Source organism: Urocampus carinirostris, chromosome 2, assembly GCF_059441175.1.
Source record: "Urocampus carinirostris isolate Australia breed hairy pipefish chromosome 2, RoL_Ucar_1.0, whole genome shotgun sequence".
In the NCBI taxonomy this organism is placed as follows: domain Eukaryota; kingdom Metazoa; phylum Chordata; class Actinopteri; order Syngnathiformes; family Syngnathidae; genus Urocampus; species Urocampus carinirostris.
In genome coordinates this window covers 56,844,152-56,861,352 of record NC_142350.1, presented here as the reverse complement: position 1 = coordinate 56,861,352, position 17,201 = coordinate 56,844,152, and the positions used below count along the sequence as shown (strand labels likewise).

The 17,201-nt window shown below is 39.8% G+C and overlaps 1 protein-coding gene across 1 annotated transcript in view; it reads left to right on the top strand.

Annotated features, from left to right (window-relative positions):
• LOC148372653 (uncharacterized) overlaps positions 1-15,490 on the top strand; it is a 95,122-nt gene extending 79,632 nt beyond the window's left edge. Inside the window, exon 11 of the mRNA XM_088327235.1 lies at positions 14,828-15,490. Within this exon, the coding sequence (XP_088183361.1) occupies positions 14,828-15,001 (174 nt within the window). The 3' untranslated portion in view covers positions 15,002-15,490. The remainder of the gene's footprint in view (positions 1-14,827) is intronic.
• Positions 15,491-17,201: the final 1,711 nt, after the last annotated feature.

Genomic DNA, 17,201 nt, shown 5'->3' with positions numbered 1-17,201 from the left:
AGCGCTAACCACTGCGCCGCCGTGCTGCCCTGTGTGAGAAATAAAAAGTTAAAAAAAACTATTTTTACTCACAGTGCCACAACACTAATTTGCATAGTGCATTCTGATAGGTTAAACTGTCCCACCACTTTTTCACCTGTGCGTCAATAACCTCTCGGTTTAATATGTATGTGTACCAGAAAGAGCTCGTATAGTATTTTGCTGAAGTACTTTCTGTTGATACATTCGTTGGTGAAGAAGTGAAAAGACTCGTTGACCTTTCAGAATGCACTATGCAAATCAGTGTTCCTGGCACAGTTGAGTAAAAATAGTGTGATATTTAGAGGTCTAATGCTTTGTTGTATGTCATCTGTACCAATAGTGGACTAGTCGAACGTGTCAGCAATGTAATCGCCAATACTTGGGTTCAATCTCTAATGCAGGGGTCAGGAACCTTTTTGACCCAAAGAGCCATAAAAGCAAAAAAGGTTTTAAAAAGAAATTGAGAGAGCCACATCATATATTTTCAGAGAAAATTGAGAAAACTGCCAAACACGCTCTCCAGACAAAAGTTAATTCTTCAGCACGTTTATTTCATTGTGTGTCATTTGATCAAATGTAGAAATGATAATAATGCCACAATTTCTCTTCCACCTTCAGTTAAGAGTGTTGAGGCAATTTTTTCCAGGAAATTTGTCCTTAATAACGGTTTCAAAACAATGTGCATGCAAAGTCCTTTTGTAAAAATGTCACAAATTACAGCAAACGATAAGCATATCGTCATATTCCCTTTCGGTGTAGACTGCACTGAGCGAGAGAGAGAAAAGGAAGTGCCTTGCGCTGTGTGCAGGGATCCGCCCACCTGTACTGCTCACTCAATCAAAGTCGTTTGCCAGCGTTTTTATTTATCAGTTTAAATGGTTTCTTATCGAACTTCTGCATGAAGTTGCTTCGGCTTTACATGGACCAAAATCGGGATGAAATCACTTGACTTTGGAACGCCACAGAGAGATGTGCAATAGTTAAATTTTATTTCGGAGCCAAACATACTCATGAAAAGAGCCATATATGGCTCCCGAACCATAGGTTCCCTACCACTGCTCTAATGCATACAATTTAGGTCAGCGAGGATTATCGATTTGATCAAACATTGCAAAAACATTGCTGGAATATGGTGATATACTGTAAAACATTGCATGGTAATCCATACCTATAATTGCTGAATGCATATCCAATAATATCCGCCATGTTCTCTGGTGTATATAAATTGCAGTGGGGTTTTTAGGTGCGCCTTATAGTCCGAAAAATACGGCACAATGTATTGTGGCCTTTATGTTTCTCAAGGCCGTCTTGGCGTACGAGGAAGTTATAAATATTTGGAGAAAAGAATAGCGTGATGGTCAGAGACAGCTAGGTTTAGACCCTTTAGCATGACCTTTATTGTGAAATGGGGATTATTATTTTTGTGTTGAAATTGCCCAGCATCAAGAGCGATACGCATGATGAAGAAGACAAAGGTCAGCCGACAAGTACAAATTGTTGAGGATTGGAATGGACTCCACCCAATTGAAAGACATTGCAGGGAGGTTGTGTTTGGTGATGTAACTGTTTAAATTATTTGGTGGATCGTAGCCAACTATTGCTGTCATTTCTCTGGATGAAATCATTTCATTATTTTTCTCAAGGGGAAATAAACAATAATGTTGTCAAGTACGGGAATTACTTCAAATAAGAATTCTATTTAGAGGAGTAACTTTAACCCTAAAAGAACTGTAAAGAATTTGGTACATGTTTACTCACTGCTGTCATTTTCTGGCTTGTGTCATAATGTCAGCCTTTGTCATGCTACTTATGTTGCGAGTGCAAGTACGTAGATTTATGAGATATGTTCAAAATAAACTCTTCTTTTTGTATCTTTTTTGGGGGTTAGGTTTGCGTTTGGACTGTTCTCGATACAGACCAGTCTTGGAGACTTCTTTTGATTAAGGGCATTACAAATAAACATGATTTGGCTTGACCTTAAGATGAAATAAACACCAGAGGTGCTTTGCTACAAGGAGAGACTGCTGGAGCAACTACGGATGTGGAGCTTACGGCTCTAACTGTTGAAGTGTTTTGGTGTTCCTACGGACCCCTTCTGCATCCTCTGCAGGTATCTCAGGATCACAGGTGTATTGCCCCTTAACTTGTACACCTCCCCCGAGTGGGGAAGGAAGGACTGAGTTAGCCTTCACCTGCAGAAGGGGTCAAGCTATGACCTCTTGACAGCCACAGCCACCTGGAACTGCTTTTGGCTACTGTGGCTATCTTTCTGATAGCCTTCTGTACTTGTTTTTCTGTAAGCCAGATCTTCTGCAGGAAACTGCGCATAGATGTGGCAGGGAAACCCAGAGCCCAACCTCGATTGGGTGGAGGGTGTCATGCCACCCAGCGATGGTCGCCTCATCCACAATGTCCTGGTTCTTAGCCCTCTTTGCCTGATGAGATACGGCTAGCCTGTTGTCCCAGGAAACAGTGAGTTTGGCTACAATGATGGACTTTTAAGGATCATATTCGGTCGGAGGGTAGTTGCCAGTACATCCCAAGGAAAGACCAGCTTCTTCTTGAGATCTGCCCGCAGCTCCAAATCTGGTGTGCGGTGCAGCATTGAAGTTACGTGGTTGGATTCTTTTTCCCTTTTGGGACTTTACCGCCCTCTTGTTGGAAGCTTGTGAGTCTTAATTGTACTAGTGGCTGCTTGTTGGTGTGGCCTCTCTTTAGTTTGACCCAATTGGTGACGTCAGTGAAGACATTGTCTTGTCTCCACAGGTAGCACCCATCAGCCAGAGCTTTTGGGAAGCTGGTCAAAATGTGGTTCTGTGTGCAGAGGCTGGTGCCACTCTGACTACAGGATGCCTCTTGCTCCTTGCCCCAGATCTTCAGATTGCTTGGTGTTGGTAGGAGGTCACCAACAGCGTGCAAGAGGAAGTTCAGTTTGCCCTGGTCGTCTCCCAGAGCTCTTTCCAAGACAATAGTCTTTACCTTTCCCTACCTTCACTATTTTCATGTTAGATTAACAAATATAAACAAAAGTTTTCTGACGAGCATGACGTCACCCTCTATCTCCCATCCTTCCCCAATTATTTCTACAGAGTGTGTTCCGCGACTCGAACAGCTCTGCTAAAAGTAGATAGATAGATAGATAGATACTTTATTCATCCCCGAAGGGAAATTCACATTTCCAGCAGCATCCCTGAGCTGAGAACAATACAATAATAAGTAAGATAAAAGCAAATAGGCACGGTGGGAAAAAAAGCATAAGGTATCTTTGAACTCAGTTGGGCATTTTTAACTCATATTCAAAAGAAACAATACCACACTTTCAAGTTTTTAAGGACAATTCAAATGACAACCCCCTATTTTAAATGTTGTATAATTGGGAAAAAATTAAGCAAAAAAGATTTTCTAATTTTGTTCTTTGCACAATTCGATTAACCTGTAAATGTAGGTAAGTCATTGAGCTGACAAAAAAAAAATAATAATATATATATATATATATATATATAAACAATGGTGCCCAAATAATATACACCTGCCTACTTTTTTCAAGTAATTATTGCACTTTTTGAAAATCCTACAAACTTCATTCCCCTTTAAAATATCATTGTGCTTGTCCGCTATATGATGTGTCTAACTGAAATTTCTGATTCGAACAACCACTGATCGATATAGTAATATCTTCAAAAGGATCAGGGTGCACACACTTTTCTACTTCACCGGATTTATTCACAGTAATGTATTTTTCCACTCTGTGTGAGGGTATGTGTTGCAGTGCTAAGAAGATGGGAGTACGACAGACCTTTCGGTTCGATCATGCATCCCCCTTGACTCTTTTGCGCCTTAGGAGCTGCAACCTGCAGAGAAAGCATCCTCTTAAAGACACAAACGCACATTGTTACACTCCAAATGAGTTCCCTTGACAGTGTGTCAGGATATTGCTCGAAGCCCAACGCTTTCTCAAGGCACGCACGCTGGTCTCCTCATTTTTTAGCCTTGCGACGCCCCTGCAACACATACTTGTCCACCCCTGATTCTTTTCTTTTACTTCGTACGATTACAACTAGGGCTGCAATCAGTGTTCCCTCTAAGCTGCGCGCGTGCGCAATCGCGCACTGCCTTCACATTCTTAGCGCACAAGAAAATATATCCAGCGCAATGTTCCCTCTAAGCTGCGTGTGTGAGTTTTTAGAGTTTTTTGAGAACCTGCTTCTTCAGCTTGGCTCACTAAAAGAAACCGGCTCTTTTGGGTCCTAAACGGCTCTTCTGGTTGTTTTTGCTTCTTTCATCCCTATGTGACCAAATATAATGTAAAAATATGCACAAAATGACTTAAAGGAAGGGGGAATAGAACAAAAAAGAAAAAAATAATAGTAGTGAAAAGCTGAGAAAAAAAGAAGGAAAAATTCAGAAAAAAAGCCAGAAAAAAAGAAAAGAAAGAAACAAAGGGAATAAGGTAAATAGAGAAAAAAAGAAAAAAGTAACAGCTAGGAAAAAATAAACTCAATGAGATTTTTTAAAAAGGAATAAAAAAAACTGTGAAAAAGAAGAAAAAGTTTGTATTGCATTCAAATAATTTCCAATTATACCAAGTCAATCTTGTTGCCAACATTGTACTTCCACTAAAAAATGTGATAAAATACAGTTGTGTATCGTGCAACTGACTAAATAAGCCCCCCAAAATGTTAGTATTATGCAACAAAAGATACCAGGAAAAAAAAAGAAATGGAAATCTTGTGAAAGAATTGTTGTGAAAACAAATGATGTTTGTAGGCCGTACAACCTTTGCAATAATTAGTCAATTCATTCAAAAGTGAAATTTGTTTCGCATTGCCGGAAACTCAGCAAAATGTAACTTAATGTTAAGTTTTGGACATGTTTGATAATGACTTAGTTGCCACACTTAGGATTGCTGTTGCTCACTGTTGTTTTAAGCGTTGCTCATTGACTTTGTGTGAACGCTCAGACCCGTGGAAAATTACAGGGAACATTGGCTGCAATTAACATTTATTTTAATAATCGGTGGGGCAGCGGTTAGCGCATGTGCGGCACTGTTCTGAGGTCATGAGTTCGGACCCTACTGTGTGGAGTTTGCATGTTCTCCCCGTGCTTGCGTGGGTATGGAGTTTGCATGTTCTCCAGGCACTCCGGTTTCCTCCCACATTCCAAAAACATGCATGTTAGGTTAATTGGTCAGTCCAAATTGTCCTGGGTGTAAATGAGTGAGCGAATATTCTGTCCCGGTTTTCCCTTCGATTGGCTGGCAACCAGTTCAGGGTGTCGCTTGCCCACTGCCCGAAGATAGCTTGAATGGGCTACAGCACTCCCCGGACCCTACTGAGGATAAGCGGTGCAGATAATGAATGGATGGATTAATAATCGATGGATCGATTGATATAAAGTCCAGGTCTTTGGCGACATGTTGAACGCTGCTGTCAATTGTTTGTGGTGGGTGAGAGCGTGGATATCGTGGAAAAATTCACTTACCTCGGAAGTGTAGTCCACCGTTCCACTTCGTGCGTTGCAGAGGTTGCCCTTCGACTTGGCATCACACACGGAGCGATAAACTCGCTGAAGAAGACCATGTGGCGAAAGCTTGTTCAGGTCCTTGGTGTTATCGACCTTGCTTTAAATGAAATGAAATGAAATGCAATGATCTGCACTTATATAGCGCTTTTCAAGTCAAGACTTCCCAAAGCGCTTTACATTGTGCTTCACATTTCCCAATAGCGGCCGTGCAGCCATGTAAGGCGCTAACCAGCTTATTGGGGGCATTAGGTGTTCAGTGTCTTACCCAAGGATTCGAACTGCGATCTCTTGATCCCAAGACGAGCGCTCTACCTCCTGAGCCATTGCCGCCCCTTTACTCTTGTGAAGCCTGGTCGCTCACCAAGGGCCTGAGGCGCAGACTGGACTCCTATATGACAAGACCAGATTCGTGAGCGCCAGCTGCGTCTTTACGGATATGTGGCGCAGTTCCCGCCGGAGGACCTAGCTCATCGAATCATTTCTGTTAGGGATCTGAGAGGCTGGATCTGCCGAGTGGGTCGCCCGTGTCGATCTTGGCTCTCGCAGCTGGACCCGCCGAGTGGGCTGCCTGCATGTATCGTAGCTCTCGCAGCTGGGAGGATACATGGAGGGGTGGGGCATGGGCCGGGCGTCTGCCTGGGCGATGGCCCGGAGAAGGGTACAATGGAGGGGTAGGGTGAGCGTGGCGAAGTGCCTTAGCGGTGTGTGCTCCCTGACCTCTATATAACCAATATTTATCATGAATCGCTGCTATTGCAGTTGCTGCCTACTGGGTTTTTATGTTGTGTTGTATGTTGTGTTGTGTAAATTCAGATCTTTTTTTAGCATTTTGGTAATTGCACTACTTTTAAATATATGTTACTTTTTAAATTAGATGTTACTTTTAAATTCTGTCTTACTTTAAATTCTTTGTGTACAGATCCACTGTATGAGGCATCTTTGAATTTCTGTGTAATGACAATAAAGGCATTCTGTTAGATTCTGGAACATAAAACAATAAAAATCCTAGTGTTTGTCAAACAACAAAAATACATACAAATGTATGCTAAACGCCTGCTAATGTGTAGATACACTTTTCCTTCTTCTCATCCCAAGATTATATTACTTGTGCACATATCATACAAAACAAAAACAAAGAAAGAGCAATAAATTCAATTTTAATGTGTTGCAAAATCTTTATTCGCAAAAAAATTCTAAAGAAATGCAAACCCACTTTTAAAACCCATGTCGACACAATTCTTTTTTTTTTTAATTAAATCTTTGAATTTAATAAACATTCCCAATGTGCAAATGATAGACATTATGCTTAAGAATATGTCCCTGCATCATTAATATTATTTTTCTTTTTACCTAATATATTTCAATAATTTCATGTGTTTTGCTCTGTATTTATGCAGCACTTCCTGTTCCCTTGAAAGTTGTTAACTTTGTAGTGGTTGACTGTTTCATGAGAATTTTATTTGTAATTTTGAAATGTTCAATAAAAAAGGATGAAATGTAAGATACTTTTATAAAAACAGTCTTGAGGCGACCTCTGCCGGGCCAAAGTGGTACTACAACCCTGCAACCTCACATCGAGATTTAATGTACTTTTTTGCATTGATTTCACGTGCTTAATGGCTTGTCAAATGTGCAATACGAGTAATCAATAAGGTAATTAGTATTAGTTGCCAACTCTTTTAATAATCAATTTTATCGATTCGTTGTTGCAGCCCTGATAACAACTCCTATAGTTTAGTTTCTCGGTTTTGGAAAAAAAAAGTGTAAATCTCTGCAGCTGCTCTGCTTACTCTGCATTTATCCACTGAGAATTACAGCGCTATGCTTCTTGTCCTCAGTGGCACGGGAAGCAGTTTTATCACCCCGGTCCCCCTTTGAGTTCAGTAATTACACACAAGCGGAGTATTTTACAGAGATAAATCTGCCGGCTGTGTGAGGAAGTTTTTTTTGGGGGGGGGCCTCTTCGCAGCAATATTTTACTGAGATGGCAAATATGATAATGTGTTGCAATTTCATATACGCTCACAGTTATAAATAACTCAAATTCAGAAGTACCGGTTATGGTTTTCTCCATTTTGCTGTTTATATCCCAATAGAGAGGGTTCGATTAACTACTAGTTCAGTTTTTGTTTATCATATATTGCAGCTTTCCTGAAGTTTGCTTTATGCGTGATCATTTTCCTCGCATTACACTGTCCAGTGAATATATTAACACCCTGAGAGCTTTGTCATATTGCCACATATCACGCTTCAATCTAAGTCAAGTTTATAGCCCTTTATCACAAGGAGTCTCAAAGGGCTGCAAAGACCACAGACTATTATTACACCATCCCCTGATCTAAAACCTACATGAAGGTAAGGAAAAACTCAAAAACCTCGGCATGAGGAAAATGAAGAAACCTTTAGAAGGTCAAGTCAAGTCATTTTTATTTGATAGCCCTTAATCACAAAGTGTTTCAAAGGGCTGCACAGGTTATTGCACAGACTATTATTTCAGACTATTATTACACCATCCCCTGATCTGAAACCAACATGAGGGCAAGGAAAAACTCAAAAACCTCAACATGAGGAAAATGAAGAAACCTTGAGAAGGGACCGCATATGTGGTAATCGCCCTTTCAGGATGACCAGGCTGCAATGGATGTTGCAGTTACAAATAATACAGAGAATACAGAGCTATTGTCAACAAGACAATATTGAATATAGAAGGGACTAAGAATCAACAACATGGTAGACACAATCGTAAAGTAGAAATATATTATTTCAACACTATACAGTATAGTTACAAAGAAAGAATTATAAAAACAGCAGTTGTAAAAATATTGGCCCCCTTGTTCTCTCAGCTCAGCCAACTGACTCAAAAGGTTCCCTGATGACTTCTGAATGGTCTCATGTCAACGTAAATGAACACTATTGACAAGCAAAGTTCACCTGTATGTCTTTAAGTCTCAGTTTAAACGTGGTGTTTGTAACTTTGAAATACTGTACTGACTGACGCCATCTTCTGGCTGAAATCATCATTGCAGCTCTTTTTGTTGCACGTATGTGGGAATCTGAAACGTGCTGAAATAAACGCTTTCTTTTTCATCTATTTAGGGGTTCTGGTTGGCATTTTGACTGTATTTCAAACCTTTCAGCACTGTAACTCACATTTGGGCACCAATCACAATTTACAAGCCGATCACTGATTTCCAATCCTTCTTAATGCATATTTCTCATATTTTTGTGTGGAAACCGTGGCTCATTAACTTTGCATTTGTTTTGTTTTTTAAATCAGCTGAAGGAACTTTTTGGAAGTTTTCGGACATCTTAAAATTTCAATTCATCTCTTAAAAACACAAGTAAATATCGTGTTTTGGTCCAACCTGTCCGTTGGAATTCCAGCACAATTTCCCTTTTTTTTTTTTTTCGCATTTCCCACTTTGTGGTTTGTCGGGACCATTTATTGTGAGTTTGTTTTGTTATAGAGTCCCCTTTTACCATCCATCCATCCATTATCTGCACCGCTTATCCTCAATAGGGTCACGGGGTGCTGGAGCCCATCCCAGCTGTCTTCGGGCAGTGGGCAAGGGACACCCTGGTTGCCAGCCAGTCGGAGGGCACACTGAGACATACAAGCATTCACTCGCTCATACGCACCTAGGGACAATTCAAACCGGCCATTTAACCTGACAAGCATGTTTTTGAAATGTGGGAGGAAACCCACGCAGGCACAGGGAGAACATGCAAACTCCACACAAGGAAGATGCGGTAGCTGGACTTGAACCCTGACCCTCTGCACCATTGTCTTTATCGTCATTGATAACAATGTGGTAAATGTTTGCAACCAGATTAGACTTGAGAGTCAAGGATAAACACGTGATAAAGAATAAAACAGAAACGTAAAATAAAAGAATGTCGGGATAAATCTGCAAAATATTTACAAGGTAGTGCATGGAGACTGGCCCAAGTTGTAATAATATATTCCTGTCCGATTGTTCGCCGAAATGCATTTTTGTCCTAGTAAAAGAAGAATCGGAAATAGGTAACCTCATTTTGCAACTTATTCAAGTGCACACACTTCGGCTCCATTCTTAGAGCCTGTGACCTTTAGTGGGGAATTTTTCACACTGTCATTTTACTCTGAAGAAACATTCATTCTAACTGCACATGAAGTGGTTCTCTTAGATAAAACCGAAAAGCCTATTTTTCCTTTTTAAGACTAGGGTATCGATATTTTTCTAGGAAACAACGGATCATTGTTTCTCCCAAATTGTTTGCTTGTTAATCAGCCAATTGAGCATTTAATGTACCCACATTCAATTTATTTGTTTTTTGCACTGTATGCCCTCTGAAAGGTTCACAAAGGGCATTCATGTATTGGATGAACCATTCATGTTTAATGCTGTCCATTGCAAGCCTCATGTAGCAGCTATAGGAAGAAAATGTTCTGTTCTTTTCACCGATGAAGCTAATTTGCCAAATGAAGGGAAACAAACTGTTTACCAGCGTTTTTGCGAGCTGCACGGTCCCGGCTGAGAGCATGCAAGCGGCTGTAGGATAATTCAACTGTCACTTAGAGACTCAACACCAATGCTCTCACATCCCTTGACTCCGAGTGGCTGTTTGTTGACATCTTAATGCTGCGCTGTTAAATTTAGTAGCCCATTGTGAGAGCGTGGCAATTCAGGAACACAAGGTCTTGTTCAAAGGGAGGGAACGACTACACAGAGCTGTACAGTGGACCTGACAGCAATTTCCAGTTGAAGGTCAGAGTTGAGAAATATGTTTTCAAATAAATATCAGTGCTAGGTTTGGCTCATCAGGGTCAGAGATGTTTTTATGAAGAGACATTTACGAAGAGCCCGCTCTACTTTGTGCGTCAGTTATCGCTAGTTTTTTCAATTTAAAAAAAAAAATAAGATAAGAAAAAAAACAACATAGATTGCTTCCCACACCGAGAGAACACAGCTCTCCGAAATTCCCCTCGCTGTGTCTGCTTGCCGGCTCGACTGCTCGTAAGGGAGGTAGTGGGGGAGTAGTTTACTTCTGTTTATCTAAGCTGGTGTCTAACTCATTTTGTAAAAAAGAGTCACGGTTTTCCTGCTTTTACACTCTTATTTGATACGCTGAAATGCAACTTGTAATCATCCACTTTACACAACAAATTGAGGGGCAGTTTTATGTCCAACTTTTTTCTGAAAATATGACCGCAAGTGTTTGTATGACATTAAGGGGTATGCAAATAAACATAACTTGACGTGCAATTTTGGAAAAATAGTGCGATAATCAGAGCATCCGAAGAAAAATATCTGTTTTCATGTTAACCATATGCAGGCTCCTCTGTTTTTCCATATACGATAGTTATTATATGATTGTGTATATTTGCATTCTGAAAGCAATTGTTACTTCTTCTCTGCTAAAATGGAAGTCCACTTGAAAGATTCCCTAATAATGTTATTTTAATTCACACTCAGTATTTTGTCTTAATACAATTTGAGTTAAGAAACAATATCCACCTGTTTTTACCCATCACTTGGGGCTGTGCCCCGATGATGACGAAGGGTCTTTTAGAAAGAAAAAAAGCCTGGGGCGGTACCTGTCTGTACTCATCTATATATTTGCTACTCTGACAACACTGTTTTACTACGCCTATACTCGCCATACGGGGCCGCCTACATACAAAAATTACTCAACACTTGGAAATGGTGGCTCCCTTGATGTGTGGACAAAGATCTGATCCAAGCCACTTTTGCCATTTAATGGTGATTTATCATCCTGAAATCATTCCCAGAGGTTTGCAACATACTGATGAGCTTTACCAAACCCTATTGAATAGTTGTTATTTAAAATAAAACAAAGATTTTTATGTTTTGGCACTATGGGGACAATGCTTCTGAAAACGTATTTATAATTTATGGTACACAATGAGTAAAACACATGTACATTTATATGATAGTTCATGTATTTTTGCTCATTGATGAAATCAATATTGCTTCTTAACCACTAGGAGACGCTAAACACACAGTGTCCCTTTCCCTTTACCGGCATTTTTTATAAATGTAATATTAATCCAAATGCTGTTTTTACTTGTAGTGGTAGTCAATAACACAGAGATTTGTATGAAATTATTTCAGTTTGACTTCCACTTTAATTTAAATTAATAAATAGATATATTCTAATCTAGCAGAACTTTTAGTATAAAATATAAAAGACTCCACAAAAGTAATATCATTGCTATAATGGTTACAAAAATAATTATCTACACCAGGGACATTATCCTAAAATTAGCATCACATCCATCTTTAAACTTATGAGTAGAAAATTGGGCTAAGTAGTATTCTGCTGGCTGGCGAAATGGTGTGAGTGGCTATCAACGAGGATCAAAGGAAGAGAGTTTTCTCTGGAGACACACAACATTATACTCAAGCTCATATTTTTTTCAGACACTGTTTTTTTGCCCAAATCTACTTCAATCATTTCGTTAACATAATGCATTTCCTAGGTCCTAGCTCTAAAATGAGGTAAATTAAGACTACCAAACATTACGTACTTTATGTGAGTTCTTCATTAATAAAAAAGGCAAAACAATGTATGCTCATACATAATGTATTCATACATTCAGAAAATGATGTAAAAGCTCTAAGAACATTTTACTCAAAATACAAGAAGGAAAAAAACACAGGTTGTCATTTTGGCGGTAAAAATCCTGAAAATGAAGGTCACAAAAACTCACAGCTCACTCACAGAAATATTTTAACCAACTTATTGGTGCAAAGACTAATTACCAGGACATTCAGCTCAGATCTTTTATTAATGCTTTATACGTGTATTTAACTAGGAGTTACGATGTCGAAAAAAAATCTTAATTCAAGTTACAATACACCCCTAGGATAGGACATTATTCAATTGCAAAGAAAAGGAGTTGCCGTCGATTTGCCACATGGCAGGGGATAGAAACATCGGGTCCTTAGGTAATTCGTTACAAGGCCCCGGGTAAAAGCATTTAAATAACAAAATTCCACAAATTGTACTTTTGTGTAATATGCATGCTGATGAAGAAATAACATTATAAAAAATATGAAAAAAACTAAAGGATTTTCATGCCCTTCGGTGTTTTTGTTGCTTGAATTGCCTTCTTATTTTCAATAATTGTCCTGATTGTCGTTTGGTTATGGCCATATTCCTTGAAAAGTGTTTTGCATTCTTTGTAATTTTTAATCATCACAAGCTCCATTTCTATTATCATGTTTTTATTTCTCCTTTTAGTGTTCCTTGCAAGCCTCTGGACGCATAGCAATTCAATGCAGCAAAAAAATACAGTATTATCGCCAATTTGCAAAGTTGTTAGGAAACAATAATGATTCCAAACTGAAAGAAAAGAAAGGCATTGTGGGAGGTAGTTCAGCCGGTAGCATATAAGCACTTTAATGATGCTGTGACGCAAACTAGATAGATAGATAGATAGATAGATAGATACTTTATTCATCCCCGTAGGGAAATTCACACTTCCAGCAGTCTACCCCGTTGTTTATTAACAGATGAACATGGTGCCCTAGGGGTGCTTGTAGCGAAGTGGATGACGTCACGCCAGTCCAAAAATTCGACATCCCTGCGGCAGATGGAAAACTTTTCTTTGTGAAAATCCAGGGATACACCACCTCGTGTTAGCAAGTCCGCCTCCTCTCCGATTCCCCCCGGCTTTCGTGTCTCTGTTTAGCGGCGTTGAAGCCGGATTGCTCCGGGTAGCTCCGGGTGGCTACACGTTAGCGTCCGGAATGCTAAACGTGAGCCACGTTTCCGCAAAACACAGCAACTGCGCTCCCTTTGCGCTTCGATGTTTTCCACCAGCACTCGATGATCTTATTTGGTCGTGAGTTCGCATTTACCATGATTACGGATGTTACCAAAGACTTATAACGCCGCTAGCCGCTTCGCTAGCTCCGGCTTTTCTTCCACGATAGGCCCCTTCATCACGCCGGCACGAGAATTTTTCAGGGCAAGGAGTTGAAATTCCTTGAATACACGCATTTCTTGTGCGTTAAAACCCATGTCCATAGGATAGAAGTAATCCATAGTGTAGTTGTCAAAACGGGAAGAAAAAACACCGAAGATAGGAGCAGACAATAAAACAATAGGGCAGCTGCTGGAAAAGGCAGCCGCTCGTGGCAGCGCCGCTTTGATCTTATCTTATCTTTAACTAGCAACCTGGTATTAATTTTGATGATACCGAAAGAGAACTGTAGCGACATACATTATAAATTAAGGTGGAACAGTTGAAACCTTCCATTTTCCTTTTTATGTATTATATGGATAATATAGGCAAACACATGAACTCGTTTCTGTCAAGTGGTCCATAAATGTTCCCAGCTGTCAACGTGGTGTTTTGTATTTAGAGAGCATGCATTGTGCCACTTTCCTCGGTGCGGCCACACACAGAAAAGCCGCACCTTATTAAAAGCCGCAGCGTATAGGCCTTAATTTACGCCATAAGGCGAGGATGACTTATCCCGTATTGCTAAATAAAACCTCACATAAATTTCCTAAATTCCGCACGACAATCTGCTACTCTTTTTGCTACATCTTAAACGCTGCGTCTTTAAATACTGTGCGGCTTATTCTTTTTTTTTCATGGCAGTACCAAGGAAAACTGCAAGCTGTTCTCCTCAACATATACGCTCTAAAAACAAAACACAGGACTCACGTCTGCAAATATTTATGACATCCTTTCACAGGAGAAATTAGTCAATGCTTTTGCCAACATCATTCATATCATACATAAAAGGAGCAAAACAGGAGGTATAACGGTACTTTGTTGAGTATTTACATCATACGCTATTTCAACTTTTTCAGCCACAAGTCCTCAGTTTATACATCCAAATTTATGCATCTCTATCTGCACCATCGGCGTCAACGTCAAGTTTCCTTTAATCCTCAGGGAACGATAACAAGCAAAAGCAATTTGGTCCGTGACCACGGCAACCACCAATGACAACAAAAAGACATGTTTTTGTTGCAATCTGGCACTATTCTCCGAAGTATGGTTGCCCTAGTGCAGCAGTAAATATGTGTTCATCTTAATCTCAATCTTGAATGGCCACATCATCCGAAAAGATGTGACGTAAACAACTTGGACCAGATTTAAAAAATGGTGTCTGGTATGCATTGGTAAGGCGCCGTTGGCATTCATTATTATAGCTTTTTAAGCCTGCAGCTTGTACAAATAAAAGATTGAGTCTTGTTCTTACATTTGAGCATGCTTTGTGGTCCGGAATTTACGGTAATTTTGTTTTGTGTTCGGCAGCTTCACAGCAAGCTCGGCTGTGATGACCAACCCATGTTAGAGCACGTGGACCAGCTTCTGGGCGAGCTGGGAGGAGAAATGGAAGAAGAGGAGGCCGAAGCGGCACTCGATGAAGACTTCGAGCCCACTAGTGATGACGAGGTGATTAAGGAGGACACGCCTATGGAACACTGATTACACCTTCTTTGATGTGCTCCTCTCTTCAATAGATTTCCCCCTTTTAAATTTGACCTTGACAAACAAAATCAATGTCATTCTGATACCCAAAATCATGCACTCTTGGCCCTGTCGCTCCTTTTCCCCCCAAGTGACTGCAGAGGTCAGAGAATGTGGCAGGAACAGCAGACTGTACTTCCACTTCAAAGTGTTGCTTTAATGCCAAAGTGACAGTTGAGTTGTTAAGGAGGGGGATAGAAAGTGGTTGAGGTCACCAGCGGATTTAAAGGATTCACAGTTTTCCAATAGTGAATGTCAATCTGCAGCTTTAAAAACACGAGTTACAGAAGTGCTTGCGCACACGAATGACAAAAAAAAGTTTGGATACAATTTTAGCATTAAGCTAAAACTCTCATAAACGGGATATGCAACTGAAATGTTATTCCGAACAACTGGAATATCCTCCGTATTTTTTTCAAAATCAAATAAAAATATTGTGCTCAGAAAGTTCATGAACTGTTATTGACTTTTCCTCAGCGATAGGAAATCGCACTTTCCTGTTCGGCTTAGACAAGTCACTTTACTTTCTGGAATATCAGCAGCATTCGGATAACCATTTCAGTGTCAAGTCGAGTCGTGTTTTTCTGTATAGCCATTTATCACAAGGAGTCTAAAAGGGCTGCACAGACCACAGACTATTGCAAACTACAGTCTATTATTACACCATCCCCTGATCTAAAACCTACATGAGGGCAAGGAAAATCTCAAAACCTCAACATGAGGTAAATGAAGAAACCTTGAGAGGGGACCGCACGTGAGGTAATCCCCAATGGAATGCAATGGATTTTGCAATAACAAATAAGACACCGATATTTTTAACGTAAAATGTAGGTTGTTCATAATCTATAGAATAGAAGTGTGTTTGAATCCGAGATTTAAACCGTTCCACTGAGGATGCAGATTGAATCTCAGTAAGAGCATTCCACAGCACCGGGGCCCGAATGGAGAACGCTCTGGAACCAGCGGTTTTCTTCTTGGTTCTTGGGATCACGAGTAGACCAGCATTTTCAGAGCAAAGCCTCCGGACTGGAACATAGTGGGAAATTAAATCTGAAAGATATGAGGGAGCAAGTCCATGCATGATTTTGTATAATACCAACAGAACCTTAAAATCATATCTTAAGCTAACAGGGAGCCAATGCCATACCTGTCAACCTGTACGGTTTTGCCGTACAAAGTACATTTATTATGCATTTTAAGACGTGTACGACGTACAAGAAAATCTGTACGGAAAAATGCAAATTTGTCAATTATGGGTACCATCCAGTATACACCGACTATAATGAAACGGCAAACCAATCAAGTCAAACGAGTTTGCCGCAGTAGCCTCTATCTCGTTTTTGTTTTTTTTTTTCGTTGAAAACAAAGCGAGCGGTTTGATGCTACTGTGCGCATGCGTCTGCCGCCTCGGATTTCATGTGGTAGTTGTGTAGTGAAAGGAAGTCCGTCTCTTTTTAGAGAATTGGCTTTTTTCGGTTCAACACATTAAAGAGAGCCGGCTCTCATACGGCTCACTTGCTTTGATGCATTATATTACGAATTATGTTATGTTGTATAAAGAAGTTGAGAAAAAAAGGAAGTATAAAAGGAGAAAATGAAAAAAGACAGGTTTGTGGTTATCCCTTTAATCAGTATATTAACAACAATAATTTAATGCAGAAAATGAATTAGTTGAGTAAGAAAATGTATTATTCTACTTATATTTGCATGTGTTTTTCCTTCTACAGTGAACGTCCAAGCTACTTCATTTTTGAACTTTTTTATGATAAACCTCATTCATGTCGAGCAATTCAGTATCTCAAAACAAAATGTTAGTTAACATATACATGATATAACGAAACACATGCATGGCTGCAATTGGTGTGTGAGTGTGTGTGTGTGTGTGTGAGAAGCACATTGTTAAAAGCGCTTTGGGAGGTTTCATTGACTTGAAAAGCGCTATATAAATGCAGACCATTTACCATGTACAATATAAAATGTTAAACTACATAAACACGTTTGAAAAAAAATATATGGTGTAAAATTATTTTGTAGGGAAAATACGACAGTTTGTAAGGGCATAGAGCCCTGGAGCTTGACAGGTATGCAATGCAGGTTATCTAAAATCGGGCTAATGTGATCCAACCTTCTTGGCTCTTGATTTTGGACTTTGAGAGAC